The sequence below is a fragment of the Thamnophis sirtalis genome, unplaced genomic scaffold, assembly GCF_051295495.1.
Source record: "Thamnophis sirtalis isolate CommonGarterSnake01/CBP01778 unplaced genomic scaffold, rThaSir2_p1.2 scaffold_1, whole genome shotgun sequence".
Taxonomy (NCBI): domain Eukaryota; kingdom Metazoa; phylum Chordata; class Lepidosauria; order Squamata; family Natricidae; genus Thamnophis; species Thamnophis sirtalis.
Genome location: NW_028261381.1, coordinates 8,248,360 through 8,271,780, shown reverse-complemented (window position 1 = coordinate 8,271,780; position 23,421 = coordinate 8,248,360). Strand labels below are relative to the sequence as shown.

At 36.2% G+C, this 23,421-nt stretch overlaps 1 protein-coding gene across 2 annotated transcripts in view; it reads right to left on the bottom strand.

Moving 5' to 3' along the window:
- SATB2 (SATB homeobox 2) overlaps positions 1-23,421 on the bottom strand; it is a 139,861-nt gene that overhangs the window by 11,744 nt on the left and 104,696 nt on the right. For both annotated transcript variants that reach the window (XM_087707416.1, XM_087707424.1), the window contains one exon: positions 19,016-19,213. In XM_087707416.1, the coding sequence (XP_087563542.1) occupies positions 19,016-19,213 (198 nt within the window). The remainder of the gene's footprint in view (positions 1-19,015; positions 19,214-23,421) is intronic.

Here is a 23,421-nt window from a genome sequence, read left to right as displayed (position 1 = left end):
GGGATTAGTAGCAAAAGAAATTATCTCACTTTTTCCATAAGGAACTCTGCTAGAGACTATTATACAGCCAGAAAGGGTTTTACATGGATCCTCTGATTTTAAGAGAAGATTGTTTACATTAGCTCATTTTGGATTTTCTTTATAAATTAGTTTACCATCTTCTATTAAAATATGGGTTTGTCTGATTAGCTCTGGCCACACTTATTTAAGTCTAATGTGCATTTTAGAGAGAATCTTCTGAAATACAGAGGGAAGGATCATAGCATTTTGCCCTCTCGCTAAAAGTCCATTTGTCACACGGATATCAATAGTACGGATAGCAGTACAGTACTAGGACTATTGGAATTTGTTTCCTTTGGTAGAAATATAACATTTGATTATTTATTTATTTCTTTATATGATTCATTCTCAATTTGCCAAATTGTCCCTGCAAAAGCTAGAATTGTTTCTATAACAAAACAGTGCATAATTTCACACTCCCTCTAAAATGATAACTCCTTTTTTACTTTTCTAGAAGATTTAATGACTTCCATAGTATATGTACAATGCCAAAAGAAATTTGCATCATCTACAAAGAACCTTTTGGACCTGAGAAGTAGGACATCAAAATGTTTTGAACTAAAAGCTGTTACATTCTACTGATATTGTGTTTACTATCATAGTTTTTTAGGTTTTTGTTGTGGATTCTTTTATATCTATATATTTATGGTTTATGCAGCTCATGTAAAAGTTTTACCAGCTCGTTATAAAAATAAGCTAAGTTCCTATGCGCCCTACAGATTCTGTTTCTCCTATACACTTTCTTATTCAAACCAGTCACATTATGCAGGTCACATTAAATTGCTAAAACAGCATATTAATTTCACCATTTTGCCATATATCAGCACAACACATAGTCCTCAGCCTTTTTGGATCATGAGCTAATTTGGAAACTGGAGAAACAGTTACAATATGTCTTCTTTTCAGGAGGTACCTACTGTAGTTAGTTAGAACAAATAATTTACTAGAGAAGTTGAGAAAGAGGTTGAACTTGGAACTCAGATATCAAATCACATACTTAATTTCCATAGCAGAAAAAAGTTAACATAGTTACCAAGGAAAACTGGTGTGGCTCAGAGAAAAAGTATTTATTTATTTAATTTAGAAAAATTATTTGCTGCCTATCTTGTATCCAATGACTCTGGGTGGTTTACAGCATAAATTATTCAAAACTAAGCCTGAAGTAAAGAAAAGCAAATACTCCCTAAAAAATATTAACAACTATCAGCCAAATAAGAAGCAAGTATTTTCAAAGAAAGAATTTAAATCTTAATTCTAACCATCTCTATAGTGACCAAAATAAGTTTCAGCCAGGCACAAATTGGGACCAAACCCAAATATTTTTACATAGCTTCATGAACATGGATTTTTTTTCAAAAACCTTATATTTTTAAATTTTTACTCATTTTCTAATTCCATCTCAACCTTCTCTATCAAGGGATAGGTCTGTGATGAAATGAAAAAGGAAATCACTGATCATATGAACTTTATTTTGTAATTCACAGTTTTTCCATACTAGGAAAGAACTATGCATATCCTTGATTTGTTGTTGTTGTTCAAGAATGTATGTCAATTATTGCATTTCTGTGTTCAGCTGTAACTCTTGTATAGCTGACAGTGCCAACATAAATACAGTCCCTTTATTATACACTGAATTCTTGCTCATTTTTTCTGCAGTTTCTCAAAAAAAACCAAGAACTAGAGAAAGAATATTAAGAGTTTATTTATTTAAATGTATATGTAGCATAATGATGCTTGCTCAACTGAAAATAAGGCTTCACCAAATAGGGAGATTAATTCTTTGAATTTGTACATTATTCCTGGTGAACTGCTAGAGGGAATAAAGTGTCAGCTCATATATGTTTTCTAATGAGGTTCTGAAGGCTTCAGTTCTCTCATTCTGACTCTTCAACATCTATCTGAAAATTGGTAAAAGAAACACTACTGATACCCATCTTCATGCCTCCTTCCCAGAAAAATTGTGGAAGGTGTGGAGACCTTGTCCAGGAACCATTTGGCTCCCTGTTTATTCCACTTTAGATTGGGTAATAGGTTTATGATTTAGGAGGTCTCTTGGATTCATGGTTATTGCAGGATTCACAGATGAAGACACATTTCAGCAATAATATCCTGAGTATTAAATGCCTTATTAGTTGTCCTTCATCTCAGGTAAGGGAAAATAGTTTCCTAAAGGAAATCTCTAAGGTCAACTAGCAATTAACTGCAGAGTCCTGATTGAATATACTATTGACAGCTCTCATATTAGGCAGTTTCCTGTTTATTAAGCTTTATAGGTTACCAGGTGCCAAGACATTAAAATGTCAATAATTTATTAATGCTGGATTATCCCTGCTTCCCCACAAATGCTCATATACAGTATTAAGACACAATGAAAATGCATACACCAATAAATATGTCTGGGACTATCCTTTGAAATCTGTCTACAACATAAGCATGGACTCTCCAGAACACACATGCACTCTAGAGTTTATGTAAATTCAGAAACTATCTAATACAAAAAGTTTATATGATTTTAGAAGTGAATGTTTAAATAAGATTCAAAAGCTCTGGCTTAAAAGCAGCAGAGTCAACAAGATCTTGCTGGTTTCATCAGAATGATGAAAGAAGGATTGCAGGATCCGTCTGCAAGCAGTGTGCTGTTTGGGTGCATGAATACTACAATGCAAATACGGGAGAAAAGTGAGTGTGCATCACGATATCACAGTTCTGTTTTTTTCAGTCTTTCCCCCTCATTCCCACAGATGTGAAAAAGTAAGCCATGGGAAGAAGGCAGGGGTGGGTTTCAACCAGTTCGCGACGGTCCCTGCGAACCGGTTGGTCAGCGAACCCGGAAGTAAGTAACTTCCGGGAACGGCGAAGGGCCCACCCGCGTGCCCGCGCTCCTTACCCGGTTTTGACGAGTTCTGCGCTTCCACGCATGCGCAGGACACATACAGCGCCTGCGTGATCCTCCAGGAGCAGCTGGAGCATCGCACAGATGCTAGTACGCATGCATGCGCTGCGCATGTGCACGTGCGTGCACACGCACGCTGCACACGTGTGCGAGGATGCTGCCGGCCCCGTTCCAACTGAAACGGTTGGAACGGGGCGAGAAACCCACCCCTGGAAGAAGGCTACAATTTAATTGTACATGAGATCCTGAAAGACAACACACTGATTTTAATGTGTTATTTTAGTGATATTTCCATTTTCTAAGAAGCTTTCAACAATTCAGGATTTTTGAAAAAGACTGACACAATGCAATTGCATTGTTCTCCTTTAAAGTGAGCTATATTACATGCCACAGCTGCCACCTTTTTGTCTCTCTAAATTTAGAGGTGCTTAGATGAAAACACACACATATTAGCTCTCACTGTCTGGGAATTAGCTCTTTTAATTTGATAAAGAGTTATCTATATCAAACATAAACATTTACTAAGAAAAAGCTGATTTTACTCCAGGGTATTAATTTTTCATTTCTCCCACCAACATTAAGCAGACACTAAGTTAGATTTAATTAACAATTTACAAGAGAGAATTATTTAAGTGGATGTACACATATTTGGCATTCGATGTCTCAAAAAATATAAAAAGAAAAGTATTTATGAATTTAATAGGAAAAGCATTTTAATTAAATGCTGTCAAAGACAATTGCATTAATGATTGCGCACCAAGGAATGCAAAGCTAGCCAAGTATATTTAGCAAACAGGAACAAGGCTTTGGAAGGCCATTATTTATGCTTCCGCAGCAGCAGTGAGTCTAGGTCACAGCGCCAAGTGAAATCAGTTACGTTATCAGAACTGGTTATATTTATTGATGATTATTACAAATTTTAAATCCCAGAAGGCAAATATTTGTTACTTTCAAAGTGACAGAAAATTACTTCCTGCTAGTATAAAGGAAAATACAAGAGAAAATAAAAAAAAATACTAATAAATATTTATCTGTTGGAGGGCTCTTCATGAACATATTTTAAAGAACAAATGGAAATATTATCATATCTCTTCTTAAGTGTTTTAATCAATTAAAGGCATTTGTTGTTCAATAAACAGTTGTCATAAATAATTATTCTGCTAAACTTTCCTTAATTATTAATGGGCGTTCAAGGGTAATCAAGTAGCATTTTAAAATCTGCAAACCGCTGTAAGCTCATGCATTTCCTGAACAATTATGGAAGAGCACATGTTCTAAATTTCAGTTACTACCATTATGCATGAGATACAGAGGTGGGTTCCTACCAGTTCGCACCTATTCGGTAGAACCGGTTCGTCAAATCTACCGAACCAGTTAGAAGAAGTTCCACCAGTGGACCCGGAAAGCAGGCCACACCTACAGAAGAGATTCCAAAAAATTTTGAAACCCACCACTGGTCCTTGGATATGATTATTCTACACTATCATGCTCATATTTATAAAACTCAGTGCCTCTGTGAAAGGTAAGGATGACTACTGCGTTTGTGTTGCAATCAGAACATTGCGTGTGTTGAAGTTGTTTTAATGCAAACCAAAGATGCCTTTTAAAAAACAAGTTGACATCATATTCTTATGCATGCCAGTGCTATGTGTGAGGTAATTTAAGGTGGTTCTGACCAGTGTCGTCGGCATCTTCATATCCGGTCACATGGGTGGCAAGCCACTCTCATCTGGTCACATGGATGGCAAGCCATTCCCACAAAGGAGGCCACACCCACAGAGTAGGTTCGAACAATTTTTGAAACCCACCACTGATGAGATAGAAATAGAAAGGGAGGGAATCCACAGTGTCCTCCACCTACACACACAAATAAAGAAATATAACTTGATATTCTTATATAATCACATGCACACACACACCCTCAATAGCTTATCAACAGTTTGAAGTGAAACAAGATGACACAGTGAATATGAATATTTCTAATACTTCCAAGTAAAAGGTCTGTTCCTAGGTGCAGCTTCTAAACTGGAATGGAACTCAACTGAAGCAGGTAACTGTTATCCAATACATTTACAAAAGTAGCCATTACCTAAAATAACTAATAATTTTCTGCTGACAGAATACTTGTAATTCTACAGTAAACAAAAGTAGTAGTTTCTCCATCTCAAATTATATACCCTATTTTTATGGCTTTCCACATTTATAATGAATGACTTGTACTGCCTTATATGAAATTCCACAAAATCATAGGTAACTAAAATATATGGGGAAAGCAATTTTGTTCTATGCAGTCTGCAACTTAGCTCTTGCTCATTTTATCACTAACAGTTGAAAAAAAAAGCACAAAAGTCAATGATTTGTTCAGCTTCTTACAGCACTATAGCTTTTAGAAAATGTAGCAATGAAAGCAAATACAATTATTTTACATAATACAAGATTTTATATAGAAAATCGTGTATATGTCAATGTGTAAATTAGACATTTTATAGAATGCCTATGAAATCTATATAGTGCCAAAAATGAGACATCAAGCTATAAAATACTTAATATTTCACCCAATTTCTAGGCATTCTATACAATGCCAAAAGACAAACTGGCAAAACATACAATACTCCTGCTAAAATGCCATGCTATCCTTCCTTGTTGTAACAAGTAGATTAATATTGGTCTTTTTCTCTTATTTTTTTTCAATAAGAAAGTGCTGGATTACATCAATCAAAGTTCAAAGTTTATCATTGAACAATGTATCCTCTCCTCTGTACACATTTAATTTTTTTTTGTTCCATTCAATTAGATCCAAGATTCCCTGGAAAAGTCCTTGCAATGTTTTTTTCACCCCAGAAGTGGTTTGTCGAGGTGGCGCAGTGCTTAAATGCAGCACTGCAGGCTACTTCAGCTGACTGCAGTTCTGCAGTTCGGCTGTTCAAATCTCACCGGCTCAGGGTTGACTCAGCCTTCCATCCTTCCGAAGAGGGTAAAATGAGGACCCGGATTGTTGTTGGGGGCGATATGCTGACTCTGTAAACTGCTTAGAGAGGGCTGAAAGCCCTATGAAGCAGTATATAAGTCTAACTGCTATTGCTAACTGCTACTGCTATTGCCCTTGCCCACTTCCTAGAGTTGTGAGAGAGTGACTGACCCAAGGTCCCCCAGATCACTTTGAGCTTAAAATGGGACTAGAATTCCCAGTTTCCAGGATAATGCCTTAACCACTACCGTAACCTGACTTTCATGTTTAATATACTACCTGCATAAAAAGGCTAAGTAGAAGCAACTCTCTCATAGCCCATTTCAGACATGACTGTAGTATGCAATCTCTATCTGTGAGGAAATAGAAAAAGAATAAGTGCTCAAGACTATGCTTTTGAAAAACATAGTGAATGACAACTGAAAGGTTAGACTGCAATCTTGGGGGGCAAAAATCAAGATTAATTCTAAATTCAAAGCAGAATGCTATCCTATTGAAAAACATCCTGCGGAATATTTTTTCCAAGAGGTAACATATGTCAAAGAGAAAATACCGAAATTTTAAATTTTTGTTTCACAAAGTAAAATGACCTCTTTCTCCAAAAACTTTTATTGTACAAATCAATTAAGAAGCAACTCCAATTAGTTTGGAGTTTTTTCCACTGACATATTGGAGAGAAAAATAGTGTTATTCAATAAAAAATATAGCTGTTGAAAAGATCTAGCATTTTAAAATCATGTTTTATTAAAAAGAAATCTGGAAAAATTGTACTTTTCCTGTTTTATACTTTTAAAAGAAAGCAATAAACTTCCACTAGCAATTATAAATAACTATTCCAATATGTTATTGAATTATTAATGCACTCAAATCATGCTAATTAAGAAAAATTAAGAAGTCTGATTTTATGTAAAATGTACACTTACAAAAACACCATTAACTACTAAGATAGTAAAATAACTATCATCTTATCGCAAAAACTTTTGCCACTTTGTGCTTTACACTGTGTCTGATTTTTCCCATCTACCTTGGGACATTGAGAAAATGTATGATTAATCTGTACTAGAGCTATATCATTCAGCCTCTATTTTTTCATTCTGCTATGACTTCTTTAGAAGTCAGAAAATAAAGTAGAATTCTAATATTTGCAAATACTTGTTTTTCTTGTTTAAACCAGCTACTTCATTTTTGCTTGGACATCTTGATTCTGTACAACTTTTGCCTCTAGTAGTTTTCTAGAAATGAATGACTATGGATGGTGAGAAACTGAAACCAAATAAGTTACAGTTTTATGTTACATCTAGAAACAGATTTCCAGGATGTGTTCATTCATATTTTTTCCATTTTGTATCAATCCAGTTTATTTAAAATTTGTGTGAATGCATTATTTCAAACGTATTGTATTGTAAAACATTGATGTCTAAATATATTTTTCTTAAACTATATCTTACTATACTTTATAGTGAAAATTACATTGTGGTTTTATCCATACCTCAAGTCATAATGCTCAGGGCTGTATTTCTAAAATGTACAAAAGGAAAAGTATATGTATACATTCTGTATTTACTTTCCTTGAATGCTCTCTGATGTGGAAGGTGACATTTGTAAACCCTCGGACATATATTCAATCCACTAGGAAGAGTTTGAGGAAATTCTAGTAGAGCATGTCAGGTAACTTGGGGAACCTTAAGAAAAAAGGCATTTTTTTTCTATGCTACTTTCTCTGCCTTTAATTCGTAGCATGTATCACTTCACTAAATGAATAAAAGAGACAATCTTATGGCTATGTTGTTTCATTTGCATTGGTTAATAGTATCTGGTATAAATGTTAATGTGCACTCAATATCTTTAACTGGAGAAAAATCATATTATTGAAAATTTATCATAAATTTTTTAAAAATATCATAAAACTCTCGCAGAAACTGTATGTGAACTCTGTGAGAGAACACAGAAAATATGCTACAATTTCAAAAATGACAAAATATTTCTTGCCTGGAAATATTTTATTTTTTCTGGATATAATGAAATAATAACAATATTAAAGATAATTAAGGATGTCTCCCTTCCATCTGGGTTGTACTACAATTGTATCCATATTCTTAATAAAAATTTGCAACAACTGATATTAAGCAGAAACAGTTATGTTTCCTTTCAACAATAAACTTCTGGCTTTCTGCTGCAATTGTAATAACTATCAAAACAAACTCTACTGAGTGAGTTAAAGCCAAATATAGAGAGAGCCTCAATTCTTTTGATTTGCAGTTTATTGTTTTCGTCAATATATGTGCAAAGCTAGTAGGAACAAATATACTAAGCTTCTCTTCACTGTCTAAAATGCAACTAATACTTACTAAACATACTGTGGTCAAACATTCATTAAATGTGAACCACATAGGCACATATTTCTCTATAGTGAAGCAACAATTAGGAAAAAGACAATCATTTGAGAGTTATATTTGACTTTATACATCTCCTATATTAAAATTACTATAAACTTCTGAGGCATAATAAACTCTCTCTCAAAATATTTAAACTAGGCCAGCCCATTAAAGACAAAAATACACTACACTATAATCAATATTTGACACAGTGAGGGAAGGTACATTAACAGTATTTGAGAAGGCATCTAATTTTTTTAAGGTAGGGATCAAATCAGCATGGAAGTTATAACAGGATACTCCTAAAGAAAGAGGATATTTGTATCTCCCTAACTCTCGAGAATGAGTCATACACACTGGAAAATATTAGACAATATTAAGCTAAATGTATAACTGTCGACTCTGCCTTTAATTAGCAATTTATTCTGTTGCCTAGTTCCCTCCCCCAGGTTTTAACTATGTAATAGTTTCCTGCACAGTATATTCTAAAAATTGTTTTATAAATTGTAAGGCAAAGAGAGCATGCTGGGATTTCTGTAATGCTTTGGTTCTAAAGGGCAAATTTGGATAGGTTTGAAAATAGTAAATCATGAATTTAAATATTGTATTTAAAGACACTGTGTGACTGACCATTGAATGATATACTGGAAGCTCAGGCATTTACATAATCTATCAATTCATTTGGAAAAAAGAAGAAGAAATGAATGCATTTTGGCTTAATTTTAGATGATTTACTCTGGATCATACAGACTCATCTGTATATGTCAGATAATTGCCAGAAGTCTTCTCTCTAAAAATCTGTTTGCAAACTGAGACATATTATACATGCTGATATGGTAAGATCTTTCAGCTGTTTTCCTCCCATCCCTTCTCATAGACTAGCTTAAAATATTTTGCACCCATGCCTAAACCTATCCAACATAAACCATATATTGTCTAGGTAAGACAAATTCTTTAATCTTTAGAATATCACCTAAACTGTTCAAAGAGGTAAAAGACATTGGAATCACCACACTTATCCCCACAATGCTCCTGGGAGGAAAGTTAAGTTAAACCTTTATTATTTTTCTTTTTTCTTAAATTCATATGCCACCTTTCATTCAAAGTCCTTCCTTCCTATTTTCCTCCTCTTTATCCTCACAATAACAATCCTGTGACATAGATGGGATTGAGAGAGAATTAATTATTGGTCAAGAGTCACACGGTGAACTTCTGTGCTTGAGATTAGACTAGAACCTTTCTTTGACCTCTTTTTGAATGGAAGAAAGAGGCAAGCAGAACTAATCACATCATTCTTCATCACACACCTATTAGACAAAATGCAGATAAGAAGGAATGAGTACCATATAAACAAGACCGATGAAGAAACAATCCTCCACTCAGAAAGCAATAAAAAAAGAAAATATACCCCAATCAAGGCTAGTAGGCAAGCTACCACATATAAACAGCCAGCAAACTCTGCTTCCCTGATATCGCTGATGTTATCTAGCTTGATAATGTCTGAAAACCAATAGTTTCGATTATAATTTATCCTTTTTTGTCATAGAAATATCCTTTGTAATCGCCTTCCTCCTTAGGAATAATCTCTTTTTCATTTCTCTTCAGCAATTGATCATTCTCATTCTTGAATCCAAGAAAGCAAATAATTCTTTTTTTTTTAATTCAGGAAAACAAATATTGACAATTTTCAATTTTTTTGTGATCAGCTGGTATACTGACATTAAGCAACATAAACGTTAAAGATTGTATTAACCAATTTTTAACTTTTCCGTTGTGTGATTATCATGCTAAGTCTTTACTTTTGACTAACTAAGTAGTTTCATCTGGATATCTCCAAATTATTATTGGTATTCTGATTCCAGCTTATCTCTTACCAGAACCTTCTATATAAGTTCAAAAGCTATGAAGACAACATGCATCCTTAGCAATAGCAATAGCAGTTAGATTTATATACCGCTTCATAGGGCTTTCAGCCCTCTCTAAGCGGTTTACAGAGTCAGCATATCACCCCCAACAATCTGGGTCCTCATTTCACCCACCTTGGAAGGATGGAAGGCTGAGTCAACCTTGAGCCGGTGAGATTTGAACAGCCGAACTGCAGAACTGCAGTCAGCTGAAGTAGCCTGCAGTGCGGCATTCTAACCACTGCGCCACCTCGGCTCTTTTTTTCTTCCTCTATTCTATAAACCATAGTGTTTTCCATATTTAGTTCTTTTAGAAACAGTGACAGTCTTCTTTGCCTTTTTTTTTTTGCCTGGACAGGAAGTCTCTCTGTATATTCATCTTGCATCTTCTTTGTTACCCAAAGTTTTAATCTTTTGACTTTCTTGAGTCAAAAGCTTGCCTGAAAGCCACTCGGGTCTTTTCCTCTTTGAAAATTTGGGAATATTTTTTTCCATGTCAATTTTCACAATGCCTCAGGTCATGTTTCATATAAGTATACTGAATCTGTTCCTTCTGACTATATGTCCTTGAAAGAGAAGTTCAGACTTCCTTGCAGATTTTGTCTGGCCACATCATCATTTCCAGATGTAGTCATGAAAGTTGAAAAATCTGTCCCAGTAACTAGTGGGGCACTTTCTGACCTATGAGTCTCCTTATTTGGCACTTGTGTAAAAGCTTCAGCCTTGTCCAGACAGTTTTAGCAATAATAATAATAATAGCTTTTAAGGTTATATACCACCTCATGGTGCTTTACAGCACTCTCTGGGAGGATCACAATGTAAGCATTTGCATATTGCCCCCCCTACAATCTGGCTCCTCATTTTAGTGACCTTGGAAAGGTGGAAGGCTGAGTTAACTTTGAACTCAGTCAGGATCAAACTCCAGGCTGTGGGCAGTGTTTGCTTACAATACTGCAGTTTAACCACTGCAACACCAGGATTATTATGGTGTAACATTTTGATTTGATTTGATTTGGAGTTCCTTTTCATACAAGAATTGGCTTCTTTCATACCTGCAGAGTTCTGCCTTTCAATACACTAGAGATAAATTCTAGCTTTAGTCTTCCCGTTCTGACTTACCAGAATAGGTAAGTTTACTCCCACTCTTGCTGGTGTAACTGTTAAAAGTTACTAATGCTACTGGGTATCTCCCAAACCAATCATTTTGTGGGGCTAATTCAATGGTTGGATTGAATTGTATCTTGAAACAAGTTGGTAACCAATGTCTGTCTTGCAGGGGGCATACAATGTGATATTGACAGTTTGGACCAATTTGAATCAATTTCAGTGTTTGAAAACTTAGCAAAAGTGATGCCAAACCTAACACACTGCAGTACTCCAAACTAATAATAGCTAATACATGTGTCACTATGGCCAGATGGAACACTATGGTCTAAGGCAGTGTTTCTCAACCTTGGCAACTTGAAGATGTCCGGACTTCAACTCCCAGAATTCCCCAGCCAGCATTCGCTGGCTGGGGAATTCTGGGAGTTGAAGTCCGGACATCTTCAAGTTGCCAAGGTTGAGAAACACTGGTCTAAGGAACAACAGCAGAGGAACACCAATGAAGATAGGACTATTAGCCACCGCCTAAGGAAAAAAGCAGCAAAATGAATCCCAAATTATTCAATTTCTCAGAGGGGAAGAGCTAGTTCACCCCAAATAGGTAGAACTGTAATTCCAGAATCTGACTTCTGGGAATTCAGGACTTTGCCTGACTTCTCAATTTATTAGCCCTCATCCAGTCCAGTATTGCCTTCAGACATAGATTCAGAAGATTATCAGTTATCCTTGCAATACATGAGATCAAACTACATGTCAATTTTATACTGGTAAGAAAAGTCCCAAATCTTAGATTATCTTTTCTCAGTAGTTTCATGTAGATATTAAATAATATTGAAGACAAGAATAATATGAAGGAAGAAAATACACTGATGTAAATGACTGATAAAATAATACTTACAAACACAGCCTTGAAACCAGACTTAAGTACTGTATATACTCGAGTATAAGCCTAGTTTTTCAGCCCACTTTTTGGGCTGAAAAAAGCCACCTCGGCTTATACTCGAGTCAGTGAAAAATTTGCCCGAAATGGAGGAGAAAAAGGGGCGGGGCCATGCCGCTGGGTGACACTCGTGAATGGCCCAGTGCCCCTGTGAGTTTCCCCTCCCTCTGTGTCAGTTTGCCGCGCAGCGCGCACCGCACCATCCCCCCTCCTCACGTTCTAATGTAATGCAGGGCTGTCTTACGATTCCCCTTCCTCCCCCTCCTGCCGCTCTGCAACGATGTCCCACCTCCTCCTTGTTATGGCAAGCAGCCACATAGCGATGTCCCACCTCCTCTGGTACAGTGATCCAATGATAGGAATCACTGTGCCGTGTGTCATAGGAGGCGGGACATCGCTCCCGCGGCTGCACGGGACATCATCATCACAGCGGGACATCAGCATCATGAGGTGAGTGAAGTATTTCATTGAATACACCGCTAGTTTACTGTTTTTCTTTGAAATAAATATTCAAAAACATTATTGGTATCTATTTTTATTTTTGAAATTTACCGGTAGCTGCTGCATTTCCCACCCTAGGCTTATACTCGAGTCAATAACTTTTCCAGTTTTTTGTGGTAAAATTAGGTGCCTCGGCTTATATTCGGGTCGGCCTAGTATATACGGTATCCTTGTAATACATGAGATCAAACTACATGTCAATTTTATACTGGTAAGAAAAGTCCCAAATCTTAGATTATCTTTTCTCAGTAGTTTCATGTAGATATTAAATAATATTGAAGACAAGAATAATATGAAGGAAGAAAATACACTGATGTAAATTTCTGATAAAATAATACTTACAAACACAGCCTTGAAACCAGACTTAAGTAAGTCTAGATAATCTGCTCTTTTGGAGAAATCCTGGAAATTAGTTCTGCATGACCAACTGAACTAATTTTGGATGGCACTAGGCATACCCTATTAAGAGAAGTGCAGCGCTAATAGATATGCACACTGTTATGCATTCTCATACAAATGCAATCATTGCTTCTTTATTCGAAATGTGCATGTTTTTTTCTCTCTCTGCAATTATTTTACTGATTTTATTTATTTTTATTACCATCTTATTACTGAGGGTTTTTGTACTATTATTATTCATCCGTGACCTGACAAATGCGCGCACGACAAAAGCGCGCCGACAAAACCGCAGTGCTAAAACCACGATGTCATCAATGCGCTAACAACAGCGTGCCGACAACAGCACACCGACAGAAGCGCGATTTAAGTTAAGGTAAGGGTTAGTTTAGGATTAGGTTTAGGTTTAGGTTTAGGTTTAGGTTTAGGGTTAGGTTTAGGGTTAGAGTTAGGGTTAGGTTTAGAGCACGCTTCTGTCAGCGTGCTGTTGTCGGCACGCCTCAGCGCTCATTCGTCAGTGCGGTTTAGAACTCGTGGTTTTGTCACCGTGGTTTAGTCGGGCGCCCTTTTGTCGTCGTCCTTTTGTCGGTGAACCTTATTCATCACGTAATAATTTTTAAAAGAACAAAATAAAGTATAGGTATGAATCAGAAATGCAAAAAGAATGCAAGACACAGGGTTGCACAGGGCAGTGGACTAAAATAGAAATCAATAAGAACTTTGTTTCAGAAGGGACTAACCAAACAAAATGTTGTGATGAAAGACAGAGAATAAGTATAATGAGGTTGTGAGGTATACAGAAGATGTTGGTTTAGCACATATTTACTGACTCAGCATATCCACTCAAATTCATATTGTGTATTGTGCAAATAGATTCTACCACATTACACAGAGAAGCACATACGGTATTAGCTAGCATCACTCAAGATTGTCAATACAGTTTTCCTGAGTCAAACAATATTGTATTCTACTTTGCAGGCAACCAATATAATTACATTATTTAAAGTATTTGCATTCTTTAGCAAAAATCTACCATCCATTCAGTATGTAACAAAAATTGTACAATACACTTTCATCATTAAATGAATTTGGTTATATTACATTATCTGAATGCTTTTGACATTCCCTGCATCTTAAGGTTTTATACTAATACCATTTTGAAAGTAGCTATGATTCATGTTTAATGGTAACTTCAGGGGTTTTTTCCTTTCTATTCTGTATGTATATGCCCTAATATTTTTCATTAACTTCAAATATAAAATATTGGTAAGAATTCTTTCTGCAAAACTGGATGTCTCTATTTCCTCATTTAAAATAGTATTGTACAAGGAAATAGAGACATCAATAGAAACTCCAATTTTGCAGAAATATTTCTCACCTCCACTGCTTTATTTGGCCAATTTATGCATAGAATTAATTTTCTTTTCTTAAAATAAAAAGTTTTTTAAAGGGTAGATAATGATAATGCATTTGAGAACAAGATTTTTCCTTCTTTGTGTTATTAATCTTGCAATAAATTCATATACAACAAAATTGTGGTAGCTGTTTTTACGATAGGAGGAGGCTGTATCCTTTTTTTAAAAAATGCCAATGATCCAAAAGAACATAGATATAATTATTTGTGATTAGGGTGGGGAGGGGAAGGCTAAAATGTTCAGCCACTTTTCTATATGTTTGCAAGGTTTGAGGAAGAATAAAAAGCTTAGCAATGCTATTTTCCTTTCTTTTAAATAGAAAATGACACTGCCATAATTTGCTATTTGGCCACTGAATATTAGGGCTACAATTTGTAAATAAGGATCCACTAAATAGGACCGCATGTCACTTATGGCTTTTTCTTCCCTTCCTAGGACATTTGGGTCGATAGTGTAACAGAAAATGGAACCAAAGATTTCATGAGCTTTTCAAAATAGCCATTTCACTATAAAATGTATCTGGTTTAATCGTACCAACACTCGATAGTCAAAGCCTTGATACACCAAGTCCCGACAAAATTAAACTTTCCAGTCAGTGGTAATTTTTTTCCCACTCAGCCTACCTATTTATCTAATTCTAGAGCCACTCATGTCATAAGCACGTGACTCTGGGCAGAGCATTCCCTTCTCTCTTCCTTAATAGCTTTTGGGACAGTACGGTACTGTGTGTGTGGGTGTGTCCGTGTATGTGCATGCACACATGTGTGTACAGGCAGTCCTTGCTGACTGACCATTTGTTCAGCACCCATTCGAAGTTGCGGTCATTGCAATATCCCCATGTCACATCTTCACAACGGGCATGCCAAGCCAAGAACATAACAGAACAATACAGTTAGAAGGGACCTTGGAGGTCTTCTAGTCCAACTCCCTGCTCAAGCAGAAGAACCTATACTATCTCAGACAAATGGTTGTCCAATCTCTTCTTTAAAAGCTCCAGTGATGGAGCACCCACCACTTCCGAAGGCAAGTTGTTCCGTTGATTAACTGTTTAACTGTCAGGAAATTTCTCCTTAGTTCTAGATTGGTGCTCTCCTTGATTAGTTTCCAATCATTCCTTCTTCTCCTGCCCTCAGGGGATTTAGAGAATAGGTTGATCCCCTCTTATTTGTGACAGCCCCTTAAATTGGAACACTGCTATTATGTCACCCCTCTTTCATCTTTTCATTAAAGTGGACACACCCAATTCCTGCAACCATTCTTCATATGCTTTAATGTCCAGTCCCCTAATCATCTTTGTTGCTCTTCTCTGCACTCCTTCTAGAGTCTCAACATCTTTTTTATATCGCAGCAACCAAAACTGGATGCTATATCCCAAGTGTGGTCTTATCAAGGCATTGTAAAGGGGTACAAACACTTCACATGATTTTTATTCTATCCTACTGTCATTACAGTGCATTGCAATCATTACAATGATTGCAGTCTCCTGCAGTCATATCATTGCTACCTGTGATCTTCCCAGCCAGAAGTCGCATGCCACAGTTATGTGATATTTTGTTTAATGACCCAGAGTAAGTCACTTAACAACCACAGCCAGAACCGCCTTCATAAGACAGGCATAGTCATATGAGTTTTCATTTTATGATCGCATCACTTAATAATGGAATTGACAGTCCGAATTGCGGTTAGTTAGTGGGGACAGATTTTGATCCAACTTTTTAAGTTGGAAAAAAATAGCTGAAGACATGGCACATACCTAATGCTCCTGTCTCCATTCTTCCCCACAATAACCACCTAGTGAAGTGGATTAGGCTCAGAAAGGTCCAAGGTCACTCAACTTTCATTTTTAAGGGAGGCCGAGACTCAGAATCTCCTTGTTTCTAGTTATTCATATCAGGCTTTTTAAAAATATGTTCTGAGGATAAACTGATTAAGATAGGATTCATGAAAATGTGTTGGGGTTTTGTATAAGACAGAGGGTTTGAAAAAAAACAGGTTCACTCAAACAAAGTCATTTTTTCTGTCAGTGGAGTTTTGCCTTTTAATCAGAAGGTCCAGGATTTTTTTAACTAACAAGGTTGCACAGTTTGAAAAACTTTGAAAACCACTTATTTCTATGATAAAATCTAGAAGATAAAATACAGTATATTTATTTCAACACCTTTATCTTTTTCATGCAAGTTGGAACAATTTATCACATTTATTTTACAATATACAAAATAAAACAATAAAGGGAGTAATAATTATTTGGCTAACCCTGATATATTCAGATTAAATATTTTTTACAAAATTAGATTTGATTATTAATTTTGGTTAAGCTAATAAAATTTAATTATATTTAATATCTCTCCATGTACTGTAGTAAATTAAATTTATCATTCACTGAGAATGCAATTGAAGAATAGAATTAGGATTTGGTTGCAAATGAGGCAAAGATAAGATTATTATTTATCACTTGAAATGTTGCAGGATACTTGAAATCAAGCATTTCATTTTTATTATTTTAAGTGATCATTATGCAAATAGGTATTAATAGCCTTGTGGATCATCTCCAAATAAGATAATGGAAGGTGTAAGGTCACATTTGACAGGCATTATTCATGTTGCAGTGCAATTACAGTCTAGATATCATGGTTACATCTATATTTTAATTTATTTTTGCAGATAGAAGTGGGTTCCTACTGATTCACACCGATTCAAGTGAACCGGTAGTGGATTTTGCAACTGGGTCACCGAACTGGTAGGGACGGACGGCTGGCCACGCCCCTGAACCAGTTCACTTAGTTGCCCATGCCGTTGCTTGTTACTCCTTTTTTAATGTTCTGTGAATGCGTAGAGCAATTTTTTGGCAACTGCACACGTGTGTACATGTGCGCGAGAGCAAAGAGAGCACACGTGCAAAACGGCGCATACAGCGAACCAGCAGTAATGCCAGCAGCAACCAACCCCTGTTGTAGATGATAGATAGATGATAGGCAGACAGACAGGTAGACAGACAGACAGACAGACAGGAAAATCACAGAAACATCCGTCTACAGTATATAGTCTTAAATGCGTGTTGCTTAATGAATTCATTTAAGAATACTATTTACAAAATATTAGATTAGAAAAAGAATGGGAGATGTATTTTATTGAACAATATATAGATATCTATTCAACCCTTTTAATACATATGCACCACTTACAATATTTAAACTCAGTACATATTGATTGATGCAAGAGTACCATTATATAAAATATATATACTATGACAAGGTTGTTGGAGAATGTCCAAAATTCTAAAAACTTATTCTAGATCCATGACGGTAAACCTATGGCACGTGTGCCATAGGTGGCATGCAGAGCCCTCTCTGCGGGCACACAATCTATCATTCCAGCTCAGTTGCACCACACATGCATGTGCACCCCACCACCACCAGCCGGCTGGTTTTCGGATCTCTGTTGAGCATGCATGGACGGCATGCAGGAGACATGCACGCATGCATGAGGGGAGCATGGGGGGATCACAGGGGGTCGAGCATGCATGTGCAATGGGCAGGGCACAGGGGAAGGGGTCAGGGGGTCACACGTACATTATGGTCGCACACACGTGCTCTGTCACACATGCACGCTTTTGGCACTCAACGACAAAAAGGTTAGCCATCACTGTTGTGGATACTTTTCTTCATATTTCATCAATCAATAAAAAGATATTTATTCAAAACTCTGTAACTGGCTAACAAATACAAGCATATCATTTTGCAAAAGCAATACATGAAACCAAGAGAAAATGCAGAAATGTGGGTGCATTTAAAGAGATTTCCAAGTGGACTAAATTATACAGGTCAGCTGCTAAACAGACTCTAGCTCTAAATATGGCTTCAGCTACAATTGGAGCCTATACACATTGAAGGCTGATAATTTTTCTCTAAACTAAAATTGTTATACAGTTTTTAATAACATGTGAAATTAAATCTAGGATAAGGAAACAGTTTCCCTGGTTTTAGAAATATTTATGATTTTGTTATATTTCTATTGTTTTTAGGGTTCTTTCTCAACACATTCTTTATTCTAATGCTGAATTATTTCAGAATGTAATGTGGAATATGATGCACCAAATAGAAGGTTAGAATAAAAAGAAGGTAAAGTCAAGCTTAGACCCAGGCTCAGCTATGAAAACCTGCTGAATCATTTCAGACCAATCACCTCCTTCAGTTCTATCTACATCAGTGGTTCCCAAACTTGGCAACTTTAAGACTTGTGGACTTCAACTGAAGTCCACAAGTCTTAAAGTTGCCAAGTTTGGGAACCACTGATCTACATCATTAGATTAAACTGCATTTGTTGGTGAAGGGGGAAACTGAAGAAAAGAATATTACGTTGGCTTCTCTTGAGTTTCCAGGTACCAGATGGAATAGAAGTCAATTGAAATACATAAAATAGAGCAAAACAAACATTTAAATTGGATAACCAAAGCACTGACCTGTACAGGCTCAGGAGTAAGCTGGACAACATGCTGCATACGTTCGCTGTGATGATGCCGAGATTCTTCTTCATAGATGAGATCCCTCTCATGTTGGGGAAGATTCAAGAATCGCCGAATGGTGCACAGATTTTCCCAAAGTGTTCGATTTTCAGGGCTTGGGTTTTCTTTCCAACGCAACAACTCACACAGCCAACCCTGGGGGGAAAAAAAGTAAGTAAATAAATAAATATATCAGCACACATGCATTGTTAAGCAGTAATATAGTCGTTCAATAGTAACCTTGACTGCTATTGAGAAACCGTTTTTTCCCAGATTGTTTACTACAATGTACCGTATGTGGCTAGTTTTAGTGTTCTGAGATGGGAGAAGGGGAAATTTAATCTCGTAATTTTTACAGTAATTGTGAAGGAAAAGCTATATGCTAACATAACAGAATTTGGAAACAAAGACCTTGAACAATGGGGTGGGTGGGAAGAACAGCATACTTTACTGCTAATTACCAGGTATCCAATATCATAGATCCTCCTTATTGTTAGGGCTCTTGTATTTTTTTTCTTCACATTCACAATAATGTATCTTCCTTTAGTATTACAGTATATTAATGGGCTATCAACCTATGCTTGCCCTGGTACTCTGTGTGTGTGTGTATATACATACATACATGTATGTATGTATGCATGTATTTATGTATGCCCTTCAGATCCATCCTTCCAGCCTCACTTACAAAATCTCTTGCTTTTAAATTCCCTCCCCATTCTGAAATTCACAGTAAATTGGGAAGATGTACCTATTATCAGGCTTTGACTAATAGTTCTAATACATAATTGTGTTATCCAGACCTGCTGCAACCTGGAATAAAAATAGCTTAAATTAATTAAACAAATGTGACAACTTGGCAGGGCACAAGGGTGAGACACAGCATTCACCTAGTATTTTAGCATAGCATAAAGCAAGCAAACATAGAACACATACAAGCTCTATCTTCAAATGTTTTAAAATATGACCTTGACTCATCATATCAGTCATAGGATCTGATCTAGAAAATAGGCTAATGAGGTAATAAAAAGAAGGAACATAAAGGCTGTTTATTTGATCAAGGTTAAAATATGTATGTTGATATCTCTGATAACTCTTAATAGACTTTTTGCTGACCAGTATTGAACCAGGAGACATCAAGGATTTGTTTTTAGATAATATTTGAGATATGGAAAGAAGGAGATAATTTGTTGTATTTTAAGAGAATGTGATAAATTACTAAAATTGTTTATACCTATTGTGAAAAAGAGAGAAGTCACTTCTTCATATATTTCTTTTCTTTACTATATTTTTATTTCTTTTCTATTTTACTTCTATTTTTCCTGCACTTTCTATTTCTTCCTTTTATTCTTGTAGTCCTTAAAATTTGTATTAGTTTTTTATATTTTTAATTGTAATGTTAACAACTGCATAATATCATGTGATGATTTGCCTAACTCTCCACTGCATCTTCTGCCTTTACCTCCCTTTCCCCCCAAAAAAAGAAGAAAGAAAAGCAAGATTTGATTATCTCCGCTGCATCAGCCAAGACAGCCATACCAGCTGTTCTCATTGTGCAGCCTCTTCCTCACGGCCTACATGTTAATAACCTGATCATTCCATTTTCTCCTTCAACTGCCGGCTGCAGCACAGTGAAGAGACAAAAAGCCAGGCCCATCTGCAGCAGCTGTAGGCACTGAACTGTGAAGCCACGGGGGATTTATAAACTAATCTGTAACACAACACTGCCTTGTTTTTACAAGTGAGAGGCCACAGTTGTGCAGACCTGATCTTTTCTTGCAATAAGCTAGGAGTGGTGGGAAATAAAAGGAAGATATCTAATCATTTACTTGGAATAAATATCTGCATTTACTATTCCGTATGGTACATGGCTAACCACGGAATCAGGTGATGGTTGACTCCCACATTCTCTTCCCCTCACTCAAAATCCCATGTCTCTTTAATAATAAAGCAACAAGCAAATAGACCTTTAAAAGTCTCGGCTCTAAAGTGTTTTCTCAGGGGTCCTTCTATACAAAGGAATTATTTTTTTTTGAAATGTAAAATAGAACATGGAAGGGGGGAGTACTTCTTCCTGCATTCTTTTTATTTTTTACTTGAATACATTGATTACATACAAACTATTTGAACAAGTATGGCTTCAACACATTCCCTTGGAAAACTTGTTTCCGTGTTTGTTCTCTTCGTATTTTATCAAAGGCTAAGAAAAATCCAACAACTGCTCTAAGTCTATATTCTGAGTGATCTTGAGATCTTCTGGCCTGGGGTTGCTGTTGCCTTTCCAGAATGTTTAGCTTGAAAAGAGAGATGTGACAGATGACATCTCTCCTCTTCCTTATGATCTTGGAATATTTCATGCAACACTCAGCTGTATTTGATTGATAACTACTCCTATAATCTGCACTCATTACCAGCACTTAGCTTGACACTACAGGTCTCATTATGAATGGTGTGCTCTCTGTCATTATACTTTAGGCAGCATCATGTTCAATTTGCCTGGCACCTTGCAAGGTCCTGACCATGAAACTATTAAGGAATGAACTAGACTGCCATGTGATCATGCGTGCAAGACATGAGCAAACCAAATTAATTTCTGGCACAGGAAGTTAGCAGGCAAAGGTCCCATCCTTAGGACACCAGAAAATGACTTGATTCCCCTGTGGAAATACGCTAATGGCATATTTAGCAAAGCTTCGTTCTGAAGGTGAAGCCCGTTCTTGTTATTTAGGGAAAGAGAAATCCAGTTTTCCCAGAAACTGTGTGCTTGACTGATCAGATTAAGGGATCTAGTCTTCTACAGCCTGGGCATGAATGTACACAAATCACAGCAGGACCCAAAAAATCAGTGATACTTCATAGCCTCAGACATATTGCACCATGTACACCCAGCTGCTACAATAATTAGTTTATGAATGTATCAGCTGGTTCTGCAATTTTTATAAATGATAACTAACCTACAGAGCAGAAAGATTTTCATAAGCCTAATATTAGCAAGAAATTGCTTAAACCCTCTTAACTCTAAATTGTTATTGTGCTAAATGTCCTCTTCATGCTTCCAATTTTATACCACTGTAGCACTCCCTCCCTAAATATTTATTTGGCATCAACAATGGCAATTCATTTATATCAACTTCTTTCACAAAAAGCTATTATCTACCTTCTTTTTCACAACCTATTAGGATTATTTTTCTTCAACAAATCTATCTTTCACGTAAGCTCTTATTTATTCAAATAGTTTATCAACCATCCACTCAGGTTCATATATTAATCAGCCAAAAAGGTTTCAAGTGCCATGAGAGGCTACTATTGAAAACATTAAATAATGGAACCACTAACCAAGACACACAATTCTGTACCAAGAAATTACTATCAAGAGGGAAGTTTAATGTGCATTGCAGTGCTTTTTATTATTATTGAAATAATCTTACTGTGCTATCTGAGAAAGTTTTTCAGTATGTTACAAAAAAAAGTGTAAATGTCAAATAAAACAGTGACAGATGATGACAGTATTCTCTATTGAATAGCACCGTTGCTTCGTGCATGTTCGATGAGAACTCATGAATTATTAATAAATAAACTCCTTTTTATGTTTAAAAAAACCTCATGTAGTTGTGTGATTTATTCAGGGAGGTTATAGCAAAGAGAAACTGAAAATTCTAAAACTGACTTCTGTGTTTAAAAAAGCTGATCCTAACTTTTGCATAGGTACTAAAGACTATCTGGCGAATATCCATTCTTCCCCCCGCCCCAGCTCATATTATTTGTATTGGGAATAAAAGTAGATTTATAACAAGCTAGAAAGTGAAAAAGGTGGCTGAAAGAAAGAAAAAAGTTCTTTAAAACCTGGTGCTAGTTCATTGTACCAGAATTTTCAATAGTAAATAAAGAGAAGGAGCTACACCCCATTCCTTTGCTAATGTAAATTACTCTGGTCCAGGTTCAATCCCAGATTTTTAATTTTAAAACAGTGCAGAAAATTGACGATTAGAAATCTCTGTTTTATAATCAAAAGAAGATTGCAGTGCAGGCATTCCCTTCCACATATCCCTGTACACTATCTCTTCAAGAATCCACCAGTATGTTTAAGGTAAAATCAGAATGGTTTCTAAAAATATTATACCACGAGTGAAGATGTTATTGGCCTTTGTTTTTGTTTTTTTGTTGCGCCTCACTTTATCCATTTCCCACTGTTGGGAAAGCCTACCATCTGATTAAAAACAGCCAAAAGCCCAACAGTATGTAGAAATGAATCTCACCAAGTTCAATAGAATTTCCTCATACACAATTGTCTCTACAATGGCATATTGCTTCAAATCAGCTCCAATACAAAAGATACTGCCATGGATGGGAAAAGGAGAATGTAGCTT